This window comes from Macaca nemestrina, chromosome 14 (assembly GCF_043159975.1).
Source record: "Macaca nemestrina isolate mMacNem1 chromosome 14, mMacNem.hap1, whole genome shotgun sequence".
In the NCBI taxonomy this organism is placed as follows: Eukaryota; Metazoa; Chordata; class Mammalia; order Primates; family Cercopithecidae; genus Macaca; species Macaca nemestrina.
Window position 1 is genome coordinate 23,205,688 of NC_092138.1, and position 24,129 is coordinate 23,229,816.

A 24,129-nucleotide genomic window follows, 5' to 3' on the forward strand; every position below is an offset into this window, starting at 1 on the left:
GCTGTAGCGAGCTGAAATCGCGCCACTGCACTCCAGCCTGGGCAAGAGAACGAGACTGTGTCTCAAACAAAGAAACAAATAAACAAACCATGGAAATAGCCCTACCTCTTAGAAATGTTGTGATGATTAAATGAGATAATATAGATGAACTGTGTGGCAGAGTGCTGACTCATAGAAAGGGTACAATGAAAGTTATCTATTATTAAGTAAAAATGGGCCTTCAAAATTGTGAGTATAATTTCTTTTTAAATACAAATTCCCCTCCAACCCTTAAGGAAAGGAGAATGAACAGATAAGATTACGAACTGGGATAAGTTTGTGGAGAGCTGGTTACTCTAAACTATAAACTAAGGAAGGATTTTAGGTGGTCAGAGATATGGACGGATTTACCTTCAGTAATGGTGTGGATTTGAGGGGTCAGAATGGGAACCAGGAAGACCATTTGAGAGAACAGTGCAGTGCACTGATGTGTCCACAGCCTTGCCAAGGTTGGTGGTGGTGGGATTGAAAGGAAGGGGTGAATATGACATTTAGAAGGAGCAATTCATTAGCCATGTTAAGGATCAGATGTGGAGCTAAGGGAGAGCATAGAGTCCAGCACGACTTTCAGACCAGAGTGGGGTAATCAGGTAAAAGCTGGCACCACCGAGATAAAGAAGGCACAGGAGGTATGAGGAGAAAGCAACGAGGTTTAGATTTCTTGAGCTGGGATTCTTGTAATATATGTAGCCAGAGATGTTCAGGAGGCTTTGGATGTGTGCATCTGAAGGCCCTGGGGAGCATTTGCACTAGTGGAGGAGCTCATCTGCTTATTGGGACAGTCAACTGTAGGAGTCACCTGCCTACTGTAGGAAACTAAAAGTGACAGAGGAAGCGATTATGCCCAGGAAGCAAGAGTGAGGGAACGTAGTGAGCTGAGAGTTAAATCCTGGGAGGCGCCAACAACTGTGATGGGCAAAGAAAGGGAAACTCATGAAGAAGACCATAAGTAACCATTCAGAGGTGTATAAAGAGAACTAGAAGAAGGTGGTATCATAAGCTAAGGGAACACAGAGTGAAAGTTGAGAACCAGACATTTATAAACCAGTAATTCAGTGATAAAATCCTAAAAACATTAACCATCATAAAGCATTGTATTTCTCTTGGATTCTTTTCTTGGGATTTGAGTAGAGGGTTAGAAGTTAAATGGATATGTACCTTCTGAAAATTATGGGTACTTCCAAGAGGTTTAGAATTTGGTTATGAAGCTCTAATTTTTTATTATTATTATTATTATTATTGTTTTAGGTAGAGTCTTGCTCTGTCACCCAGGCTGATATACAGTGGAGTGATCAGAGCTCATGCAGTCTTGAACTCCTGGGCTCAAACGATCCTCCTGCCTCAGCCTTCCAAGTAGCTAGGACTACAGGCACATGCTACCATGCTGAGCTAATTTTTAATTTTTTAATTTTTTAATTTTTGTAGAGGCAGGGTCTTGCTAATGCTGCCCAGGCTGGTCTTGAACTCCTGGCCTCAAGCAACCCATCTGCCTCAGTCTCCCAAAGTGCTGGGATTACAGTCATGAGTTACTGCATCTGAGCCTGCAGCTCTAATTAAACTTCAAAATGCAATCCATTTTCCCTCTTGATGGAGCTATCTCAGTGGCACTGTTTTTATACTGTCATCTTTGTTGAGGTCATTTGTGGGGACCTCATAAATGAGGTATGGGAAAGAGGGGAGAATATTTCCTGAGGTAACTAAGCAATAGTTTGAAGAGGGAGGGGAAGAAGATTCGGAGGATTTTGCATGTTAGCCTACCTCTGAAGAAGAGATTGCTATATCCTCCTAGAATCAAGTGAGTTGTGACAGTGGAAAAAGAGAACATAACGAGGCTGTTTTAAATCTTACTTTCCCTATTTGGGACTCTAACTTCTTTTTTGATCCCAGTAGTGTAAGTCAGCTTTTCCCTTTCTCTGTTCTGTGGAGTAAGATGCTTTTAGGTATTTTTCCACATTAAGCATGTCTTGGTACATTATATTTGGGAAATACTGTGGTTTTAAAAAGTATAAACACTGTAACATAATGTGCATTGTAATTTGTCAGTACAGAGTTATAGCTTAAGCAGGTCCTACCACTATATGACCATGAAACCTTACTGAGGAACATCTGTGACACCTCCCAGCATGGGAATTGTTGGTGTAGTTCATGTAGTACTTCATGGTACTCTCGGAATCCCCAAAAGAATTTGCCTAGATCCTAGGTGAGTTGCTGAGAGGCACCAGAAGGCGGTGGTCAGTGCCACTGAATATGGAGTTGGCCTGTCTGGGTTTGATGCCTGACGTTTTCATGGACCATGTGACTCTGACTATGTGACCTAACCCTTTTTTTTTTTTTAGACGGAGTTTTGCTCTTGTTGCCCAGGCTGGAGTGCAAATGGCATGATCTCAGCTCACTGCAACCTCTGCCCCCTGGGATCAGGAGATTCTCCTGCCTCAGCCTCCCCTGTAGCTGGGATTACAGGTGCCTGCCACCATGCCCGGCTAATTTTTTTTTTTTTTTCCCGTAGAGACGAGGTTTCACCATATTGGCCAGGCTGGTCTTGAACTCCTGACCTTAGATGATCCACCTGCCTCAGCCTCCCAAAGTACCGGGATTACAGGCATGAGCCACCGTGCCTGGCCGACCCAAGCTCTTTTCTATGAAAGGATAATAGTAATGCCTAACTTATAGAGTTGTTACATGGATTAAATAAAATAGTACAAGTAGATCTTTATAAAATGCTTGGCTCATAGTGAGCACTCAGTGAATATGGTGATTTTCATGATGACTGTAATTGTACTTGCTGTTATCTCATTTTAAGGCATCTTGCCTAAAGGCCCATAATAAAACAATTACCATTCTCATCTTTCTTCCGTCCTCGTACCTTGCATGGAAGAAACTAAAATGATAAATTTTATGTGTCAGAATGACTGAAAGACTAGATTAAATTAATGTCACTGGTGGTCCAGCAAATATAATTAAAATATGTTTCACAGGACATCAAGTTTTAGAAATTAAGTACCTATAAAAGCAAGGGACCTGATTTGAGGGTGACCAGGTTATTTGTCTAACAGGTTTCTATTGTAGCGTGTTACCTGTGGCTGTGAATAGTTGCTGGTTTCTATTGTATCATTCGATGTGACTGCTGCTAATGGAACTTAATGAGTCTCCATTACTGGTGTTCAGACTGTACTGTTTTTGAATTAGATGAAACAGTGCACTGGATGGAGAGGCTCTAATTAAGCGTATTTGGAAGGGAGTATACATATATTTTGTGCTGTTTCCCACATCATCCTTGCCAGTTCTAATTTTGCAGATTCCAGAAGGTCAGGAAGCATTTGTTAAGCCTCTATTGAGTTATAGAAGTTGAATTCTATAGCAGAAGCAAAAAAAGAGGGTTCTACTCACAAAGAATATAATAAAAATGGAAGATGCCACTCTTTTTATTCTTTAATTTCTATTTACAAAGGTCCCAGAAAGAGGAAGTGGAAAATCTTTCTTTCAATCCCTGTGACTTGAGATGTGTTCTAAAGATGGGAAGTCTAACACTATTTTGGGAAGTACTTGTTACAGCTGAGTGTTAAACTCTTCATGGCATAATCACGACTTCTCCCTGCCCCCAGATAAGAGCGGGAATCATTTTTCATTTCTGCAATGGTCATGTCAGCCATGACACAGTTGGTTACATTCCCTCCCACACTGTTTTTTTACTTTAATCTTGTTTATCGAAGATTTTCATTGTTGAGAAACTGAAACTATACCTCCTCTCCCCCAAACAATAGAACAAGGGAAGAAAAGAAAGAAAAAAACAATGTGATATGCCAGAGTTCACTGTGAAAATTTTGGCTTTTTAAAATTTAGTCTTCTACATATTTCCGGTTAAAATGATACTATTTTGTATCCTGTTTTTTTTCCACTCTTATGCATCAAAAATATTTTCTCAAATTAATTACATATACTTTGTAAATATATTTTAACTGTTATTTCTGAACTTAAAAATTTTATACCAATTTTAAAAACATAATACCGAACATACTAGACATCCCCAGCCCTGCCTCTACCACCAGAAATAGCCTTATAAAATAATTATCAACAATGTGAGTATGATTTTTAATGGCTGCATAATATTCTGTCTCATAATATAACAAATATCTGTCTGTTTTAGCATAGTAAGATTACATTTCCTTTATATTTATTGTGTCCCTATGTTCCATCCTTGCTATCACGGAATTGTTTCACCTTTTCTTTTTTAAATAAAACGAATGCTGTTATGATATAGATGAACTCATTATTATCTTAATTTTCATCTCTGATTGCCTAATGAGGTTGACGATTTTACTGGGTTTCCTTACCTTTTGTATTTTATCTTTTCATCTGTTCGTGTCCTTGGGAGTCTTGGTAATTTTTTTTCCCTCAATAAATGTGAAAGTTTTTGCTTAATCAAGGGATGTCAATGCCTCATTAAATTTATTAGAATACTAGTTTTCCAATTTATTTTTGTTTTAAACTTTTGTATTCTATTTTCGCATACAAGTTTCTTTTTATGTAATCAACTCATACATGCTGTAATTTATTCCGTTGCTAGTGAAGTTTAGATAGCTGCATTAGTTTCCCAGGGCTGCTGCAGCAAAATACCAAAAACTGGGTGTCTTAGGATAACAGAACTTTATTGTCTCATACTTCTGGAAGCTAGAAGTCCAAAATCAAGGTGTCGCTATCCTTCCTTGCGTCTTCTAGCTTCTGGTGTTTGCTGGCAACTGTGGGTGTTCCTTGGCTTGTAGATGCATCACTCCAGTCATATGGCCATTTTTTCCCTGTGTGTCTTCACATCGTCTTCCTTCTGTGTGTGTCCGTGTCAGAATTTCACGTGATAAGAACACCAGTCATACTGGATTAGGGTTCAGCCTGATTATCACATTTTAACTTGATTACTCTATCAATATCTGATTTCCAAATCTGGTCACATTCTATGGTTCTGGGGTTAAGGCTTCAACATATCCTTTTTGGGGGATACAAAACCAACCTCATCCATATACAGAGATAATTACAAGGAAATGTACAGACATATAGTAACCATCTCTCAATTAAATTAATCTTTACTTTTTTTTTTTTTTTTGAGATGGAGTCTTTTTCTGTCACCCAGGCTGGAGTACAGTGGCATGATCTGGGCTCACTGCAACCTCCGCCTCAGTCTCCTGAGTAGCAGGGATTATAGGTGCCCGCCACCATGCCAAGCTAATTTTTGTATTTTTAGTAGAGATGCGGTTTTACCATGTTGGCCAGGCTGGTCGCAAACTCTTGACTTCAAGTGATCCACCCGCCTCCCACAGTGCTAGGATTACAGGCCTGAGCCATTGCACCTGGACTAATTGTTACATTTAATTCAATTTGCTCGCAACTTATATTTACATTTGAATAGGTGAAGATGCCTTGTGTTGCTTTTACATGAATCAGTGAATGAACATCATAATCTTCAGTTAAAGTATTCAAACAACTTTAAAAATTTGCATTAGGCTTTTTCTGAATATAGGTCTTCTAAAATGGATTTTGTTTGAAACTTGGGAAGCCTGTTTGAACAGTAGAGTTAGAGATTTTTTTTTTTTTTAATTTTAAAGATCCGTGTTTTTTTCTTCTTAATTACATATTTGATTATTGATTCTGTTTCTATCATTCTTCTTTCTTCCTCAGGATCTCCTATACACATTAAAATTGTACAATGCTTGCTATTAGGAAGTATTCAAGTATTTGTTATGTAAATGAATAAATATATTAATGAATAAAAATGGGATGATTGCTCACAATTGAAGGAATCATTAGCTGGAACTGGAAATGTGGCTCTGAAATATTAAAAAGAAAGAAGGGCTAGAAATGTAGATTTGTGATTTGTCCTCTCCTATGGGTAGCAGTGGGCATTATAGGAGTGGATGAGATCACCTGAGATGAGAGTTATGTATTGGGGGAAGAAGAAGGCAAAAGACAGACTTAACCTAGGGAAGCAGCTGAGACTCAGGAGCCATTTGAGGATGGAAGTAGGGTAGGAAGAGAGCAAATTCCCACTGGCTTAATGTGCTTGTTGGTTTTCTCCCTCCCTTCACCACTAGGGTTACAGAGATGTACTTCCAACTGAAAGAAATGAATGAAAAGGTGTCTTTTATAAAGGACTCCTTACTGTCTTTGGATAGCCAGGTGGGACACCTGCAGGATCTCTCTGCCCTGACTGTGGATACCCTAAAAGTCCTTTCTGCTGTTGACACCTTGCAAGAGGACGAGGCTCTCCTGGCCAAGAGAAAGCATTCTACTTGCAAAAAACTTCCCCATAGCTGGAGCAATGTCATCTGTGCAGAGGTTCTAGGCAGCATGGAGATTGCTGGAGAGAAGAAATACCAGTATTATAGCATGCCCTCTTCTTTGCTGAGGAGCCTGGCTGGAGGCCGGCATCCCCCAAGAGTGCAGAGGGGGGCGCTTCTTGAGATTACAGACGCTGCAAATGTAAGAAATGACCAGGAAAAGCAAAAAACAGAAAGTAGTATAGTGGCTTCTGGGGGGTCTCCTAACAAGCAAGCACACTCAAAGTATGGCCAATTTCTTCTGGTCCCTTCTAATCTAAAGCGAGTTCCTTTTTCAGCAGAAACTGTCTTGCCTCTATCCAGACCCTCTGTGGAAGCAGATACAGATGTGCTGGCAAATGAACAGGACATCCATCCTGAGGTTCTTGTTCATCTGACTGGGCAGACCCCAGGTGTCTCTGACCAGGCATCAGTGGATGAACCCAAGGAACAGCACGAGCCAATTGCTCACTTAGTGGATGGACAAGACAAATCGGAGCAAGTGCTACCCACTTTGAGTTGCACACCTGAACCCATGACAGTAACCTCCCCTCTTTCCCAAGCCAAGAGCATGCAAACTGAAGGTGGATATGTAAACTGGGCATTTTCAGAAGGCGATGAAACTGGTGTGTTTACCATCAAGAAAAAATGGCAAACCTCCTTGCCTTCCACTTGTGACAGTGATTCCACTCGGAGTGAACAGCACCAGAAGCAGACCCAGGGCAGCTCCCTATCTGATAACTCAACGAGATCGGCCCAGAGTAGTGAATGCTCAGAGGTGGGACCATGGCTTCAGCCAAACACATCCTTTTGGATCAATCCTCTCCGCAGAGACAGGCCCTTCGCTAGGAGTCATAGTTTTAGATTCCATAAGGAGGAGAAATTGATGAAGATCTGTAAGATTAAAAGTAAGGAATAAACATTAAAAAAACAGTATTAAGTCCTTTGCATTGCTACCAGTTTTGTTTTTTTTTTTTTTTTAATCTATGACTCTTAACCACATTGTCATTCTCCCCGTTCTGTCAGCTTTTTCTGTAAAACAAAATGGCCCCCCCTTACTGTTGTCAACTTTCTCATGTAGACCATTTCCCTTACAGATCTTTCAAGCTCTTCAGAAATAGGGCAGGGAGCATGGGTCAAAGCAAAAATGCTAACCAAAGACAGGAGACTGTCAAAGAAAAAGAAGAATACTCAAGGACTCCAGGTGCCAGTAAGTGTACTGTTATTCCATCTTTTAGGTTTTGGGCAGTCAAGGTAGTGGTCTTAGTTTGATTTATCTTTATTGTAAAGTAAAGTGTCATCTACACAAAATAACATTGTATTGAAAGGTTTGAAGATATAATTTGTTCCTCTTTTTAAGAGATGGGTCTTGCTATGTTGTCCAGGCTGATCTTGAACAACTGGGCACAATTAATCCTTCCACCTCAGCCTTCCAAGTAACTGGGACTACAGGTGTACACAATCACACCCAGATATAAATTTAAGAGTCATTAGAGTGGATATACTGCAATTTATTTATCTGCTAACATGTTGAAGGACATTTGGGTTGTTTTCAATTTTTGGCTATTCCAAAAAAACTATCACGAACATTTGTGTACCAGTCTTTTTGTGGACATATGTTTTAATTTCTCCTTGGTAAATACTTAGGAATGGAATGTCAGAGTCATATGGTAAGTGTTTTTTAATTTTTGAAGAAACTTCCAAACTGCTTTCCAAGGTAATCATAATATTTTACATGCCCACCAGTAATTTGTGAGCATTTCAGCTGTTCCACATCCTCACTATCTTAGTTTGTTTTGTGTTGCTATAATAGAAACCCAAGACTGCATGGTTAATAAAGAAAAGAAGTTTATTTTTACAGTTCTGGAGGCCGGGTAGTCCAAGGTGGAGGGAACACATCTGGTAGGGACTTCTTGCTGGTAGAGACTCTCTGCAGAATCCTAGGTGGCACATGGCGAGGGGGGCTCCTGAGAGAGCCAAACAGGCTTTTATAACAGATCCATTCTCATGATAAATAACCCATCCCCTCCATAATCCATTAACTCATGAATGAATTAATCTATTCGTGAGCCAGAGCCCTCATGATCCAGTCACCTCTTAAAGGCTCCGTCTCTTCATACGATTCCACTGGGAAGTAAGTTTTAACATGAGTTTTGGAAGGAAAAAACATTCAAATCATAGCACTCACCAATTCAGCATACTCAATCTTTTAAATTTTAGCCATATTAGTGAATGTGTAGTGGTATCTCATGGTACGATTTCCTTTGTATTTCCATAGTGACGAATGCTACTAGACATCTTTTCATGTGTTTATTTGCTTTCTGTACAGTCTTGCATTGCTTAATGATGGGGATACTTTCTGAGAAAGGTGTCGTTAGGTGATTTCATCATGGCACAAACATCATGGAATGTACTTACACAAACCTAGATGGTCTAAGCTACCACATGCCTAGGCTGTCCCATGTAGCCTGTTGCTCCTAGGTTATAAACTTGTACAGCATGTTACTGTACTCAACACTTTAGGTAATTGTAACGCAATGGTATTTGTGTATCTAAGCGTATCTAAACATAGAAAGAGTCAGTAAAAGTACAGTATAAAATATAAAAATTGGTACACCTGTATAGGGCACTTACGTGCAGGACTTGGAGGTTGCTCTAGGAGTGTCAGTGAGTGAGCAGTGAGTGAATGCAAAGGCCTAGGACGTTACTGTACACTACTGTAGACTTTATAAACACTATACACTTAGGCTACACTAAGTTTATTTTTTAAAAATGTGCTACATGTTATCACAGCTGTAGTGTCACTAGGTGACAGGCATTTTTCAGTCCCGTTACAATCTTATAGGACCACCATTGTATTAGTGGTCTGTCATTGGCTGAAATATTGTTATGAGGGGCATGGCGGTATATCTTTTTTGGTGACATGTTTGTTCAGATCTTTGCCCATTTAAAAAATTGGGTTGTTGTCTTATTATAAGGTTGTGAGCATTTTAAAATATATGATCAAATCCTTTTTTGAGTAGACGTTTTTGCAAATATTTTGTCTCAGTGGTTTGCCTTTTAATTTTCGTGAATGTCTTTTGAAGTCATATTTTTTTTTGATGAAGTGTTTGATTCTTTTCTGTTATAGTCTATGATTTTTGTATCACATTTAAAATATTTTTGCCAGGATCACTAAGACTTATTCTCATGTTTTCTTCTAGGAATTTTATAGTTTTAGCTCTTGCATGTAGGTCTATAGTCCATTTTGAGGTAATTTTTTGTATATGAAGATAGCTAAGAATTGAGTTTCTTCTTTCCTCTTTCTTGAATATGAATATCAAAATTTTCTACTACTTTTGGGTAAAAAGATATCTTTTTCAATTCTGTTCTTGACCATATTAGCAATAATAGAAGATATCTTTTTTCTATTGAGTTGCCTTGACATCTTTGTCAAAAATTAGTTGACCATATAGATCACAATATATATGGATCAATTTCTATCTCTATGCCAATATTATCCTATCTTGAATACAACTTTATGATAATTTTTGAGTCATATATTAAAGGTCAATTTTTTTCTTTTTTAAGAAGTTTGGCTATTTTGTGTTCTTTGCATTTCCTTATAAATTTAGAATCAGCTTGTCAATTTTTATAGAGAAGTGGGCTGGGATTATGAATGGAATTGCCATAAATCTATACGTCAATGTGGGGAAAGTTGACATCTTAACAATAATGAATCTTCTGATTCACGAACATGATATATTTCTCCATTTAGGTCTTCTTTGATTTCTTGAAGTAATATTTTATAGTTTTTAGAGTACAGATCTTGCACATATTTTGTTAAATGCATCCCTATTTCATATTTTTTATTTTATTATAACTGCAATTAGTTAACAGTTTTAATATCTGATTATTTGTTTGTGGTATATAGAAGTTTTTTGATACTGGTCTTATATTTTGCAACCTTACTAAGCTTCCTTACTTGAGTAGTTCTTGTGTAGCTTTTTAAGAATTTTCTATATACATGACCATGTTATGTACAAACATAGATAGTTTTACTTCTTCCTTTCAATCTGGACACATTGTATTTCCTTTTCTTGCCTGATTACACTGACCAGAACCTCTGGCATAATATTGACTAGAAGTGATAAAAGCAGATAGCTTTTCCTGTATCTGTTCTTAGGGGAAAAGCATTTAATCCTTTACCATTAAGAATGAGGTGAGTTACAGGTTTTTCTATAGATGCACTTTATCAGGCTGAAAACTTTCCTTCTGTTTTTAGTTTTCAGAGAATTTTTATCATTCATGGATATTAGCCTTTGTCAAACGCTTTTTCTGTATCTACTTAGGTGATCAGATATTTCTCCTTTTGATTGAGTTATTTTACAGTGAATTTCATTAATTAATTTTATAATGTTAGAATTCTTAGAATATTAAATTACCTTGCTGGGATGAATCCCACTTGGTCATGATTTTTTTTTTTCCCATATTGTTTCATTTTGCTAAAATTTTCATTAGTTTTTTTGCATCAATTACTGAGGGATAGTTGTCTTTAGTTCACTTTTATTGTAATATCTTTGTCTGGTTTTGGTATCAGGATGATGCTTGGTTTATTTAGTGATTTGGGAAGTATTCCCTCCTCTTCAGTTTTCTGGGTGAATTTGTAAGGAATTGATATAATTTCAGTCTGAAGTATTCGGTAGAATTAACCAATGAAACCATCTTTGTAGGAAAGCTTTTAACTACAAATTCAGTTTCTGTAATAGATATAGAGCTATTTAGGTTATGTAATTCTTCTTGAATGAGCTTTTTTTGTGTGTGTCAAAGAGTTTATTCATTTTGTTTAAGTTGTTTAATGTATTGGCATAATGTTCATAATTTTCTCTTATTATTCATTTATTATCTTTGAGATCTGTGGGTAGTGACATCACTTGTTTTGTTCCTAACATTTTATTTTGTTTAGTCGTTTATTTATTTTTGAGATGGAATCTTGCTCTGTCGCCCAGGCTGGAGTGCAATGGCTTGATCTTGGCTTACTGCAACCTCTGCCTCAGGTTCAAGCGATTCTTCCACCTCAGCCTCCCAAGTAGCTGGGATTACAGGTGCCTACCACCACACCTGGCTAATTTTTGTATTTTTAGTAGAGATGGAGTTTGACCATGTTGACCAGCCTGGTCTCAAACTCCTGACCTCAGGTGACCTGCCCACCTTGGTTTCCCAAGTGCTGGGATTACAGGGGCGAGCCACCATGCTGGCTGGCCCGTTCCTAACATTTTAAATTTGGATTTTCTCTCATTGTTTCATAATCAGTCTGGCTACAGGTTTATCTGTTTTATTGATCATCTCAAAGAACCAGCTCTTGTTTTCATTGATTTTTCTCTGATTCCCTTCCTCTGCACCCCCCCACCCCTTTTTTTTGAGACAGGGTCTTTCTCTGTCGCCCAGGCTGGAGTGCAGTGGCGCAATCTCAGCTCACTGCAAACTCTATCTCCCAGGGTCAAGCAATTCTTTTGCCTCAGCCTCCTGAGTAGCTGGGATTACAGGCCTGTGCCACCTTTTTTTAGTAGAGACGGGTTTTTGTATTTTTAGTAGAGACAGGTTTTGTATTTTTAGTAGAGATGTTTGTATTTTTAGTAGAGACAGGTTTTCAACACGTTGACCAGGCCGGCCTCAATTGATCCGCCTGCCTCAGCCTCCCAAAGTGCTGGGATTACAGGCATGAGCCACCACGCCCAGCCTCTGATTTCTGTTTCATTCATGCTTGCTCTTATCTTTATTATTTCTTTTGTTCTATTTACTTTGGGTCTAACTTTGCTCTTCTCTTTCTAGATTTTTTGTTTGTTTGTTTGTCTTTCAGACAAAGTCTCTCTCTGTAGCGCAGGCTGGAGTGCAGTGGCACGATACTGGCTCACTGCATCCTCCACCTCCCGAGTTCAAGTGATTCTCCTGCCTCAGCCTCCCAAGTAGCTGGGACTATAGGCACACACCACCATGCTCGGCTAGCTTTTGTATTTTCAGTAGAGACGGGGTTTTGCCATTTTGGCCAGGCTAGTCTCGAACTCCTGACCTCAGGTGATCTGCTGCCTCGGCCTCCCAAAGTACTGAGATTACAGGTGTGAACCACCACGCCTGGCCTCTAGTTTGTTCAGGTAGAAACTTTGGTCATTGATTTGAGACTTCCTTCTTAAATTTTTTTTTTCTGAGACAGGGTTTCACTCTTGACACGGGCTGGAGTGCAGTTGTCGTTTCGGCTCATTGCGACCTCTGTCTCCCAGTCTCAAGTGATCCTCTCACCCCAGGCCCTCGAGTACCTGGGCCCACAGGTGTGCCACCACACCCGGCTAATTTTTTTTTTTTTTTTTTGTAGAGATGGGGTTTCTTCATGTTACCCAGGCTGTTTGTTAAACTCCTAAACTCAAGCTATTCACCTGCCTCAGCCTCCCAAAGTGCTGGGATTACAGGTGTGAGCCACTGTGCCCGGCCTTCTTTTCTAATGTAGTCATTTAGTGTTATGAAATTCCCTCTAAGCACTGTTTGAGCTCTTTCCTACAAATTTTGATGTGTTGTTTTTATTTTCATTCAGTGAGTCTTTTTATATATTATTAGGAAGTTTTAGATCTCAAGTAGCAATTCTGTAAGAATTCACCTTTCATGATCTTAATGCTCTGCCTTATTTAAAAAAATTTTACACTTATTTTTCTAAATAATAATCTGGATGCATTAAAAAAAACCTTAGCCTTTTTTTAGAATGAGAAGCAGAAGCAACGAGATTAGTATTGAGACAATTATGTAAAAGCACCTTTTAGGGGAGAGATAAGGAAGGCCATTCTTTCAGGGAAAATGCCATGAGTTTCTGCAATCCCAAGAAATATGCACTTAAGTAGATTTATTTTTGGAATAGTTCACATGTCCAGTGTTCAACTAGAAATTGCAACTAAGTTCAGTAATTCAAGCTTGCATTTATTTATTTATTGCTTTTGAGTTACCAATTTACCCTGTTTGTTCTGCAGCTCGGAAATATATAGAACAGTCATATTATTGGCTATCTATTGTTTTAGTAATGAAGGAAAAGGGGCTAGAGACATTACATGATTTTCCCAAATTCACATGGCTTCTAAATGACAGAGCTAGAATTCCAACACAAATTCTTTGGATTCAAATATTTTCTCAAAATATGATCTCCTATTAGCAGCATGAGCACCACCTGGGAATTAGAGATTCAAATTCTCCCTCCTTCCAGACCTGTTGCATTAGAGATTCCAGGGGTGGGATCCAGTGACCTGTGGCTTAAACCAGCCCCTAAGCCCTGGGTGATTCTGATGTGCACTCAAGATTAAGAACTAAGGTGTGGAGCAGGGGTTCTCAGTCATGACTGCAAAGAGAAATCACGTGGATGCTTGTGTCCTGCCAGCCTAAGTGATGGGATTTGTCAGCACTTCCCAGGCAATTGTAATATGCAGCCAGTGTTAACAGACACCGCCCTTCACCATGGTTCTTCTATTAGTGTGACTCACTGTGCTTTTGAATTAATGTCACTGTGTTCCAACAAGTGTCTTTATCTCCAGATCATAACAGTTAATGCCTGCTCTCAGAGTGACCAGTTGAATCCAGAGCCAGGAGAAAACAGCATCTCCGAGGAGGAGTACAGCAAGAACTGGTTCACAGTGTCCAAATGCAGTCAGACAAGTATGTAACATCTACACTCTTGGATCCCAAAATACCTGGTGGAGTTTTCTCAGGGTCCAGTCTTTAGACCATTGGCGGTCCCTCCTGTTCTTTCACATGGAGATGAGGGAAAGAGAAGGTAGTTACACTCTGTAAGGAAAATAGCATTTTTCTGCTTTTAATCTTTATGAAAGGGACAAAATTTTTTTTTTGCCTAAAGGACTCCAGAAAAGAAAAATTAATATTTAGATAGTCTCTTGTATTCAAAGCTGTTGAACCTTACTCAGAGTGTTTTATCCAGACAGTATTCATTTAGTCTGATTTATGGATAGGCGATTGTTTAATTTTATAAATTCTTAAAGTACATGTGACATTGAAATTATCTCTTAAGCTTAATAATGGTGCTTGTAGAGGAGAGAAGATGGATCAACCAGCCAAGAATGAATACTATGGGCTAGGCCTGGACAGTGAAATAAGTCTGGACAGGTAAGATGAGGGCGGATTGTGAACAGAAAAGATAGCAATGATCAGAACTTTGGACTTCTTACATTAGATAAGAGACCTTTACCAATAAACAGAAAGGACTAAGTGATTAAGGAGTCATAGGTTTTAAAAATATTTAAAATACTAAACTTAAGGTACAAGTAGACATTGTATTGAAATTTATGCTGTCAGACTTTTCTAAAAATCTGCTTGTTCGTATGGTAAATGGTTCTCAACCAAGGGGTAATTTTACACGTTCCCCTCACTTTCCCCACACGACACTTGGGAATGTCTGGAGATATTTTTGTTTCGTAACTAAAATGGGGGGGAATGCTTTTGCCACCCAGTGAGTAGAGGACAGGGATACTGTTAAACATCTTATAATGAACGGGATAGATAGGTCCTCCTGACAATTATCCAGGCCAAAATGTCATTGCTAAGGTGGAGAAACCCTGATTTTATGTTAAAAATACTCACTTGTCTGTTAAATCACTGAGAATCAAGTGGACTCTAAGCTGACAGAGACATTTAGAAATTAAATTAGTCAGCACCCCCTCAATTTATAGATTAGCTTGAGAGCTTAATTTGCCTTGACTTTAATCATACCGTTTACTAGAGACCATAAGTTTGAATAAATCAAATCCCACACCTAAAGACATGACTCCAGGACCAATTATAAATAGATTCATTTTATTTATAAATGTCATATATTTATATTATATATATATTAGGTATTTTTTAATAAATAGTATAATTTATGTTTAGGATATTATATATCATTCTTAAATCATTTAAGTTCTTTCCAATGAATTTCAAACGTAGAGAGATGCAAATGGCAGGAGGTTTCTGGGAAAGAATCTCATTAAGTCAGATGATCAGATGGGGAGGTAAGGCTAGGGAAATAGGTTGATCCGAGTGCCCGGCTAATCTGAGTGAGTATCGAGGCCCACTGTCTTCCTTGAACCACATCCGGAGTTGGGAGCCTTATTTTTTTGAAACGTGTCTGACTTAATAATTAATTGAAAAAGAATTTGAAAAATAACAGTTTGTGGATAGGCAGATGCCCTGTCAGGTAGCATTCTCTCTCTCTCTGTTTTTTTTTTTTTTTTAAAGACAGGTTCTGGCTCTATCACCCAAGCTGGAGTATAGTTACGTGATCACAGCTCACTGCAGCCTTGACCTCCTGGGCTCAAGCGATCCTTCCATCTCAGCCACCCAAGTAGCTGGGACTATAGCGTGTGCCACCATGCTTGGCTAATTTTGTTTATTTTTTGTAGAGATGGGGGTCTCGCTATGTTACCCAGGCGGGTCTCAAACTCCTGTCCTCAAGCAATGCTCCTGTCTTGGCTTCCTAAAGTACTAGGATTACAGGCATGTGCCAGTTACTACACTTGGCCTTCAAATAGTATTTTTTACACTTCTTGTATACTTTTTTTTTTTTTTTTCCAGCACAAAATCATTAGGGAAAAATGCAACCGTTATCTCCTATTTTTAGTCAGGACTCCTAATAAGTATTATTCTCAGAATTAATCCAACCAAGTATTCATTAAATATTTATTATGCATCTACTGTATGTAGTAACTCTGTAGGTACCAGCTACAAAAAGAATAACAGTAATGATCCTCATCATCCTTTTTAATAAAAGGCTAAAAATTAAATCTGTTTATTTGATGGCATTCCTTTCTTTTTTTTTTTTTTTTTTTTTGAGACAGTCTCATTCTGTTGCCCAGGCTGGAGAGCAGTGGTACAATCTTGGCTCACTGCAACCTCTGCCTCCCAGGTTCAAGCGATTCTCTTGCCTCAGCCTCCTGAGTAGCTGGGATTACAGTTATGTGCCACCACACCTGGCTCCTTTTTATATTTTTAGTAGAGACAGGGTTTCTCCATGTTGGTCAGGCTGGTCTTGAACTCCTGACCTCAGGTGATCCACCCACCTTGGCCTCCCAAAGTGTTGGGATGACAGGCGTGAGCCACGGCACCTGGCCTATATCATTCTTTTGTTGTTGTTGTTTTTAAGTAGCCTACTATGATGTTTGATGCAGTTGCTAAGGAAGGACTCCTAATTAGACTAGGAATGGAATTAAATTTCATATATTTTAAATAAAACATGTGCAATAGTGTGCAGGGACAAGGTAGATATAAAAATTACTAAAGGTGTGGTCTTGTAAGAGGACAGTTTATGGATCATTTAATTCTCGACTTCGATAGAGAAGTGTAAGTTGTTATAAATGCGAAAGTAACTATAGAAGAATAGAAATAGAATATATGGTTTTCAACCTCTTGAGGAAAAAAAGGATAAAGGAAACTTGGTAAAACTTGCTAAAAACAGAAAGAGAAAACTATATCCAAGTTTAAATGAATGTACTGTGTTCAGATTTTTCTATTTGGGAACTGTGATTTGAATGTAACACATTTTCATGTATTTTCTAATCTTTCTCTTCCTCTTTACAAGGTGTAAAACCTTACATACATCAGAAAACGAAAACTAAAGACATTGGGCAATGTGCTGTACAAGTCAGCGATTATCTAAAGCAGTCTCAAGAGGTAAAAAATATTTTAGGAGTTAAAAAAAACATTTGAGCATGCAGTGCTTCTCTTGACTATGCCCAGTTTACCTTTATGTCCCTTAACTGGCTTCTACTTTTTATTGACAGTCTGTTTAATCTTTGTTTTGAAGCTATGCTCAGTTGAATTCCTGTTCTATTTTTTCAATCCCCTACACGTTATTCTTTCTTTGACATTCTTCTTTATGCAATTTACCTGTCCGCTCAGTAATGTATCCTGGGGATGTTTAGCATGAAAGAATTCAGTTTTTGAAACTGTTTTCAAATATATGAAAGTTGTCGTGTGGAAGAAAAATAAGCTATTTTCTATATGATTTTAAGAGGTAGATCTAGAATCAACATATAGAAGCTACTGGGAGACAGATTTCAGCCCAATCTGAGGAGAAATTTTTAGCAATTGGAGCTTTCCAAGCATGGAATGATTTATTTCTGGAAGTAGTGAGTCCCTCACTAGTGCGATCAGTCAAGCATAGGCTGAACAAACCTCTTCGCAGGCATGATGGAGGGGATTCAAGCCTTGCGGGGTAAAGGACCCTTAGTGTTTCTTCAGTGCTGAGATTCTCTGGTTTTGCAGTCTGTTTTTCTTGCTGTCTAAAAATATGGGCCTTGTTTTGTGCCATCCGCCATGTGGGAAGTGTGAATAATTAGCTTAACCCAAGAAACCTAATTTTAAGTCTTTGTTTGAATATTACCTGTTTGAACTTGAGAACTCTTGGGACATGACTGTATACTAACAACCTTAGATATTCTTGTAGGAATAGGATCTGTGAAAGATTTTCAAAGTAAAATGTCAGAATACTTGAGGATAATTGGAAGCAGGGACCTGTGTTCAAATTCTGGTTCTGCCACTTTCTACGTTTCAAAGCTATGTATATCAGTTAACCTACAAGCTTCATTGGCTGTATCTCTAAAGTGGGACTAATGCCATCCTTATGAGATTATTGCTAACGGACAGCAAAAATAACAACTATGAAAAGGCCTACCTAGAGTAATGCCTGGAGTTTACTAGGTCTCGGGAAATCATTGAATTTGAGTAGGAAATCAAATGAGATAAATCCAAGGTAATGTTATTTTAAATAATCATCATGACCTGAGATGAGAATCTTTTCATAAGACATAACAATGTGACGATCCGTGTTGTCTGTCAACTTGTACTTTCATTTTTCTCCATGTCATTAGCTGATTGTGTATGTTCAATCCTCATTAACTGTGTATGTTTAGTCCTGATTTTCTGTGTTTGGTCTGTAAAAAATTTCATATATTACATTTTCTGTTTGATATCTCCTTAAAGGTAATTTCATTCTGTTAAAGTCCATCAACACACTGAGTTCTCTGACATTGCCCTAACATTATGCATCTTTCTGGCTTGGGTTTAGTATGTTTTTTAAAAGAAGAATATTCAGGTAGATGAAGAAAAAAGAAAGATTCTCCAAGAAGCGTGTTTGGCAGATCATTCCTAGAAACTTGGGGTGGGATTATGTTGAGCACACACGTAATGGCCTTTCCTTCTGCTCAGGATCTCAGCAAAAATGCTTTGTGGAATTCCAGGAGCACCAACCTCAATAGGAACTCCCTGTGAGTATTTCTAAATGTTTATCTTTGAGAGTCTTTGGCTTCTTTTTTTTTTTTTTTAACTTGGTTAGAAACAAAGGTTTAATTTAGTCAGAAAGGGAGAAAAAAGAAGTGTGTGTCAAATGACAATATTGGTCTTTTGTTAGCAGAATGAAAATGATTTCTTCTCCAAGTTTTCCTGTCTCTGGCAACAAGATCTCACCTGAGTGCCTTTTAAGAATATAACGAAACACATACTCCTATAACAAATTAAACGTTTGCCTTTTCAGTGTCAAAACACACATGGAATAATGATTATCATATCTTTTTGGATAGATAAGATTGTGAATTTGCATAAAAGAGTAGAAATAAATCTGTCTTGCTTCAAGAAACAGACTTAGACTGAACACCTGATTACGTTTATTCTTTAATTTTTAAAATAATTATTTTTTCCTTTTAGTTTATAAGGCATATCTTTTTTGTTTTTGGTTTCTCAGTAGCATCCTAATCACCAAAGCAATAACTCTGAGAAAGGTTGAGACAGACAGGGAGAGGAAGTTTGGATGGAGGGAGAAAGAATATAGAGAACTCACGTGGTTGTGGACTTGAGTATCTTCCTGGAATTTTATTAGTGTATATTTAGAGAAAGGAAAGTTGTAAACCAACCAAGCAAACATTATCCTATTTTATTTGTATTTTTTTCTGGACTTTCCTAGTTGCATCATCAAATTAACTATTCATACAGGTAGAATTCAAAACCATCTACTCTGTTGAAGTGCCGATTGATACCCAGCAGGTAGAAGGTGACTTTCCGTTTGCAGTCAGCTCTGTTTAGAGATGGTCTTTCTCTAGGCCTCCTGTCATGGACCCTGTGCAAGCCTGCCTCCAGACTTAAAGGACACGTGACTTTCTTCTCCCAAAGGTTCAGTAGTTTGTGCTCATGCAGAGTAGTGGGTTATTGCAGCATGAAATTGAACAATAATCGTAATTGTACTTTCTTTCCTAAGGACCTTAAATACTGAAGATATTATTTGAATGTATTTATTCAGACTCGCCTGTGGCCACTTGTGCATTTGAGCAGGGCAAGTAACAATTTAAAGAGAACTAATTTCAGCCTGTGAACATTTAGGGGCCACGTGGGCTAATGAAACTGATTTGTAGGCTTGTCCAGAGACATTCACAGACTCATTTGTAGGCGTCTGCTTTGCGTAGTTCAGGAACCTTTTAGTTTAATTGATCCAGAAGAATACAAACACAGTTATATCTTATATATATTGTGTGATCACAAAGCTAATTAAAAAACAACTGCTTTTCAATTAGCTGAGGGTGTACACAGTAAATGACTTGCATACAGATCTGGTGCTCATTTTTCTATAAAAACACTTGCAGCGCTGAAAACTTACTTCTTTATTGATACAATAAGGATTTGATGTAACTAATACTTCTCTTTCAAATATATATACAGTCATGCATCAATTAACGACAGGATACATTCTGAGAAATGTGTCATTAGGTGATTTCATCCTTGTACAAACATCATAGAGTGCATTTACACAAACCTAGATGGTCTAGCCTCCTACACACCTAGGCTATATGGTCTGGCTTATTGTTCCTAGGCTACAAACCTGTACAGTATGTTACTGTACTGACTACTGTAAACTATGGTATTTGTGTATCTAAACACAAAAAAGGTACAGTAAAAATACAGTATAAAAGATAGAAAATGGTACACCTGTATAGGATGCTTACAATGAATGGAGCTTGCAGGACTGGAAGCTTGCTCGGGGTGTCAGAGTGAATGAGTGGCGAAAGAATGTGAAGGCCTCGGACATTACATGACCGGAGACTTTGTGCATACACTTAGGCTACACTAAATTTATACAAGTTTTTTTTTCTTTTTTAAATAATCAATTAACCTTAGCTTTACTGTCACTTTATAACTTTAAACAATTTAAAAATCTTTTTGACTCTTTTACAATAACACTTAGCTTAAAACACAAATCCATTGTACAGCTGTACAAAAATATCTTCTTTTTTTATATCCTTATTCTAGAAGCCATTTTCTGTTTTTAAATTATTTATTTAGTTAGTTTTACTTCTTAAAGTTTTTAAAAATATGAAGACACGAATACACGCATTAGCCTAGACCTGCACGGGATTAGGATCATCAGTGTCACTGTCTCCTACCTCCTCATCTTGTCCCACTGGAAGGTCTTCAGGGGCAATAACATGCATGGAGCTATCACCTTCTATGATAACAATGCCTTCTTCTGGATACCTCCTGAAGGACCTGCCAGAGGCTGTTTACAGTTAACTTAAAAAAAAACACACAAGTAGAAGGAGTACATGCTAAAAGAATGAAAAAGAGCATAATACAATAAATACATGAACCAGTAACATAGTCATCCATCATGATCATCAAGTAGTATGTGCTGTACACAGTTGCATGTACTTATTTTTATATGACTGGCAGCACAGCAGGCTTATTTACACCAGCATAATCACAAACACATAAGTAATGCATTGCGCTGTGACATTACGTTGGCTAAGATGTCACTAGGTGTTGGGAATTTTTCAGCTCCATTATAATCTATGGGACCATTGTGATATATGCTGTCTGTCATTGACCAAAACATCATTATCCAGTGCTTGACTGTATATGTATTTTACATGTGTATAAAATATACACTCTGTGTTGTTACTGTTTCACGTGCTGTTTCCTTCTTTTTTCATAATTGTAAGATTTAAGGCAGCATTATCTAAACAACTTCATTGTTTTTTCAAACAGGCTGAAAAGTTCAAATGGAGTCGACAGTAAGTTTTTCTATTTAAACATTTTATTTTTTATTTTTTCATCTTTTTAATGCTGGGGTTCACTGTCCTGCTGATACTTTTGTCATTCTTGAAATTGTGTTTATGATTGTTGTCCACCATGCAATGTAGAAAGTTCAGTAGAAGAGTAGAAATTTGAATATCTTTCTTCAGACAAATTGGGATTGATGTCAGGTTTAAAACTTTTTGAATGACCTGTTTCTGACTGTCATTTCCCCATTTTCTGTGTGAATGAGAGTGTAAGCACTGAGCTCATTTTGCTCACCAACTCTTACTGTCCTTTTGTTTTTTCACACATTACTCATTCAGAGCCATTTATAAGATTGTTATATGGGTGCCTTTTCCTGTAGGGTTTTAGTAAGATCTGGGGCCCCACATGGCTAAATAGAACTAGGTCATGTGAGATAGCTCCCTGGTAAAGCCACTATAGTTACTCTCAAACTTGACTACAATTTACAAACTCCTTTCCATATTCTTGACTCCTTGATGTAAAGGCACCTTCATCTTCTGTATTCTTGTTCCATCACACTTTCTTGGGTTTCCAGTACTCCCCCACCTGCTTTGCAGTTGATTCCTTCTCCTCAGCCTACTAACAAATTTAGGTTGTTTTCTATACAAAAGAAACAAATCGTCTTTTTCTTGATTTACCTAGCTTTCAAGCTGCCACTCCAACCCTTCACCTCCAGATTAATTGAAAGAGCAATTAACATTTGATCTTCAGCCCGTGGAGTGTACCCTATCACTTTCCTGAAACTCCACTACAACTGCTAACTCACTTGACTCTTCTCAGTTCTCGCTGAACTCGTGGCATTTGATATTGACCATTTTTCCTTCATGGCACCCTCTCTTTTCTATGTTTCCTTGAGGCTCTTCTTTGGCTGTTCTACTTCTTTGTTGACTTACTTTTGGTCTTTCTGAGAGCCTCTTGTTCCTTCATGCAAGCTGGAAATTTTAGTCATTTACAATCTCCTTCCCACCCCATTGCTCTTAGCTATTATTAACCTTGCCTTCTAACTCCGTCCCTCCCCAGCCATTCCCCACCCCCACATCTTCAAAGCGATCTGTTTGGTCTAGCCTACTGCTCCTACCTTAAAACCACCATTATTTATTTTCCAAAACAAAAGTGTATACTTTCATTTGCCCTTGAGTTTGTCTTAGCATTCTGATTGGTTTGTCTCCTTTTAAACTTTCCTATGTTTCTATCAGAATTATCTTTATGAATGCTAAATCATCACTCAGGTAGAAGCCTTCAATGACTTCCTGTTACCCAAAGACAGACTGCAAACCCCTGAGTTTTTCCTCAATGCTCTTGAAAGCTGGATCTCAATTCAAATTTCCAGGCCCATAGGCATGATCTCTTTCATTCACTATTTCTGCCTTGCAGAATATGACTGACCACATAGTAACACCTCCGTGTGGAGGTCTAAAACGTGTCTCAAACAAAATGTTCCAACACTGTCCTCTCTCATCTCAGGAAATGGCAACTCTGTCCTCCCAGTTCCTGAGGCTAAAGTCTTGCAATACTTGTCCTCCATTTTTTCACATCCCTACATCCCATCTATCAGTAAATCTTTTAAAATATATCAAGACTTTGATCATGTTTTGCTACTTCCACATAACACCGTTTTTAAGCAATCATAATCTCTTCCTTGGATTATAGTATGGCCTCCAAACTATTGCTCTCTAGTAGTCTTTTTCCAGAAACAGCCAGAATAATCCTTTTAAACTGAAAGTTGAACTGAGTCCCTCTTGCTTAAATGGCATTCCTCCTCACTTTGCAAAAGCAAAGTCCAAACAGAGTCTACAACACCCTGTTCTGCTTTCCAGCCACCCCCCAACCTCATTTCTCTCAGTGCATTTCACTGTGGGTACACCCTCCTCCTTAAACATGACAAGCATGGACCTGCCCCAGGACATTTGCACTTGCTGTTACCTATCACTGGAATAGTCTTCATTTATTCATATTGCTGCCCCTCTCTTCCTTCAACTCTGTGCTCAAATTCCACCTTATGAGAGAGGCTTTGCCTAACCATCCTATATAAAACAGGAACTTTCCTATTCCCCATGCTTTCTAACTCTTAAGTTGATGCATACACACACACACACACACACACACACACACACACACACACACAAAATACTATACTATATGTACTATATATTTATTTTCTATTTCCTTTTACTGGAATGTAACTGGAGACTTTATCTGTTTTAATTACCGCTCTTCCTCTTGAGCATAGACCAGTGCCTGGCACATAGTAGGTACTCAATAAATGTATAATGAGTAAATATGAATATGGTCTCACAACTCCTTAAGTAGTGAAGCCAAGACTGAAACTCAGTTTTATCAGACTCAGATGCCCATACACTTTAAGCATTTCACACTGTTTATGAAGGCCCTACCTTCCAGGTGGAATTAATGTGTTCCATAAACCTCTGTATATACCTTGATTACGTATATTACTTTAACTGTATTGTGATTATAGTTACCTGTCTCTCTGTCCTAATACATTTGCTTTTCTGTAGGGTGGGAACCACATCTTACCCATGTCTCTCACGCCTAATATGATCCATAGTGGGAGTGGAATACTTTTTGTTTTTATTGATGACTTCAGAAAGGAGCCGTCTTTTCTGCTGATCTTACTTTTTGCCAACACTCCCCAAAGGAAGTGATTTTCGTTCCTTTCCTTATCCAGCAACAAAAACCC

General features: G+C 38.1%; 1 protein-coding gene across 14 annotated transcripts in view; it reads left to right on the forward strand.

Annotated features, from left to right (window-relative positions):
* Nucleotides 1-24,129, forward strand: part of LOC105498957 (transient receptor potential cation channel subfamily M member 6) — a 183,204-nt gene that overhangs the window by 137,845 nt on the left and 21,230 nt on the right. For all 14 annotated transcript variants that reach the window (XM_071077660.1, XM_071077656.1, XM_071077659.1 and 11 more), the window contains 6 exons: nt 6,120-7,252; nt 7,442-7,554; nt 13,892-14,012; nt 16,927-17,018; nt 18,555-18,613; nt 21,378-21,403. In XM_071077660.1, coding sequence (XP_070933761.1) covers nt 6,120-7,252; nt 7,442-7,554; nt 13,892-14,012; nt 16,927-17,018; nt 18,555-18,613; nt 21,378-21,403 — 1,544 coding nt within the window. The remainder of the gene's footprint in view (nt 1-6,119; nt 7,253-7,441; nt 7,555-13,891; nt 14,013-16,926; nt 17,019-18,554; nt 18,614-21,377; nt 21,404-24,129) is intronic.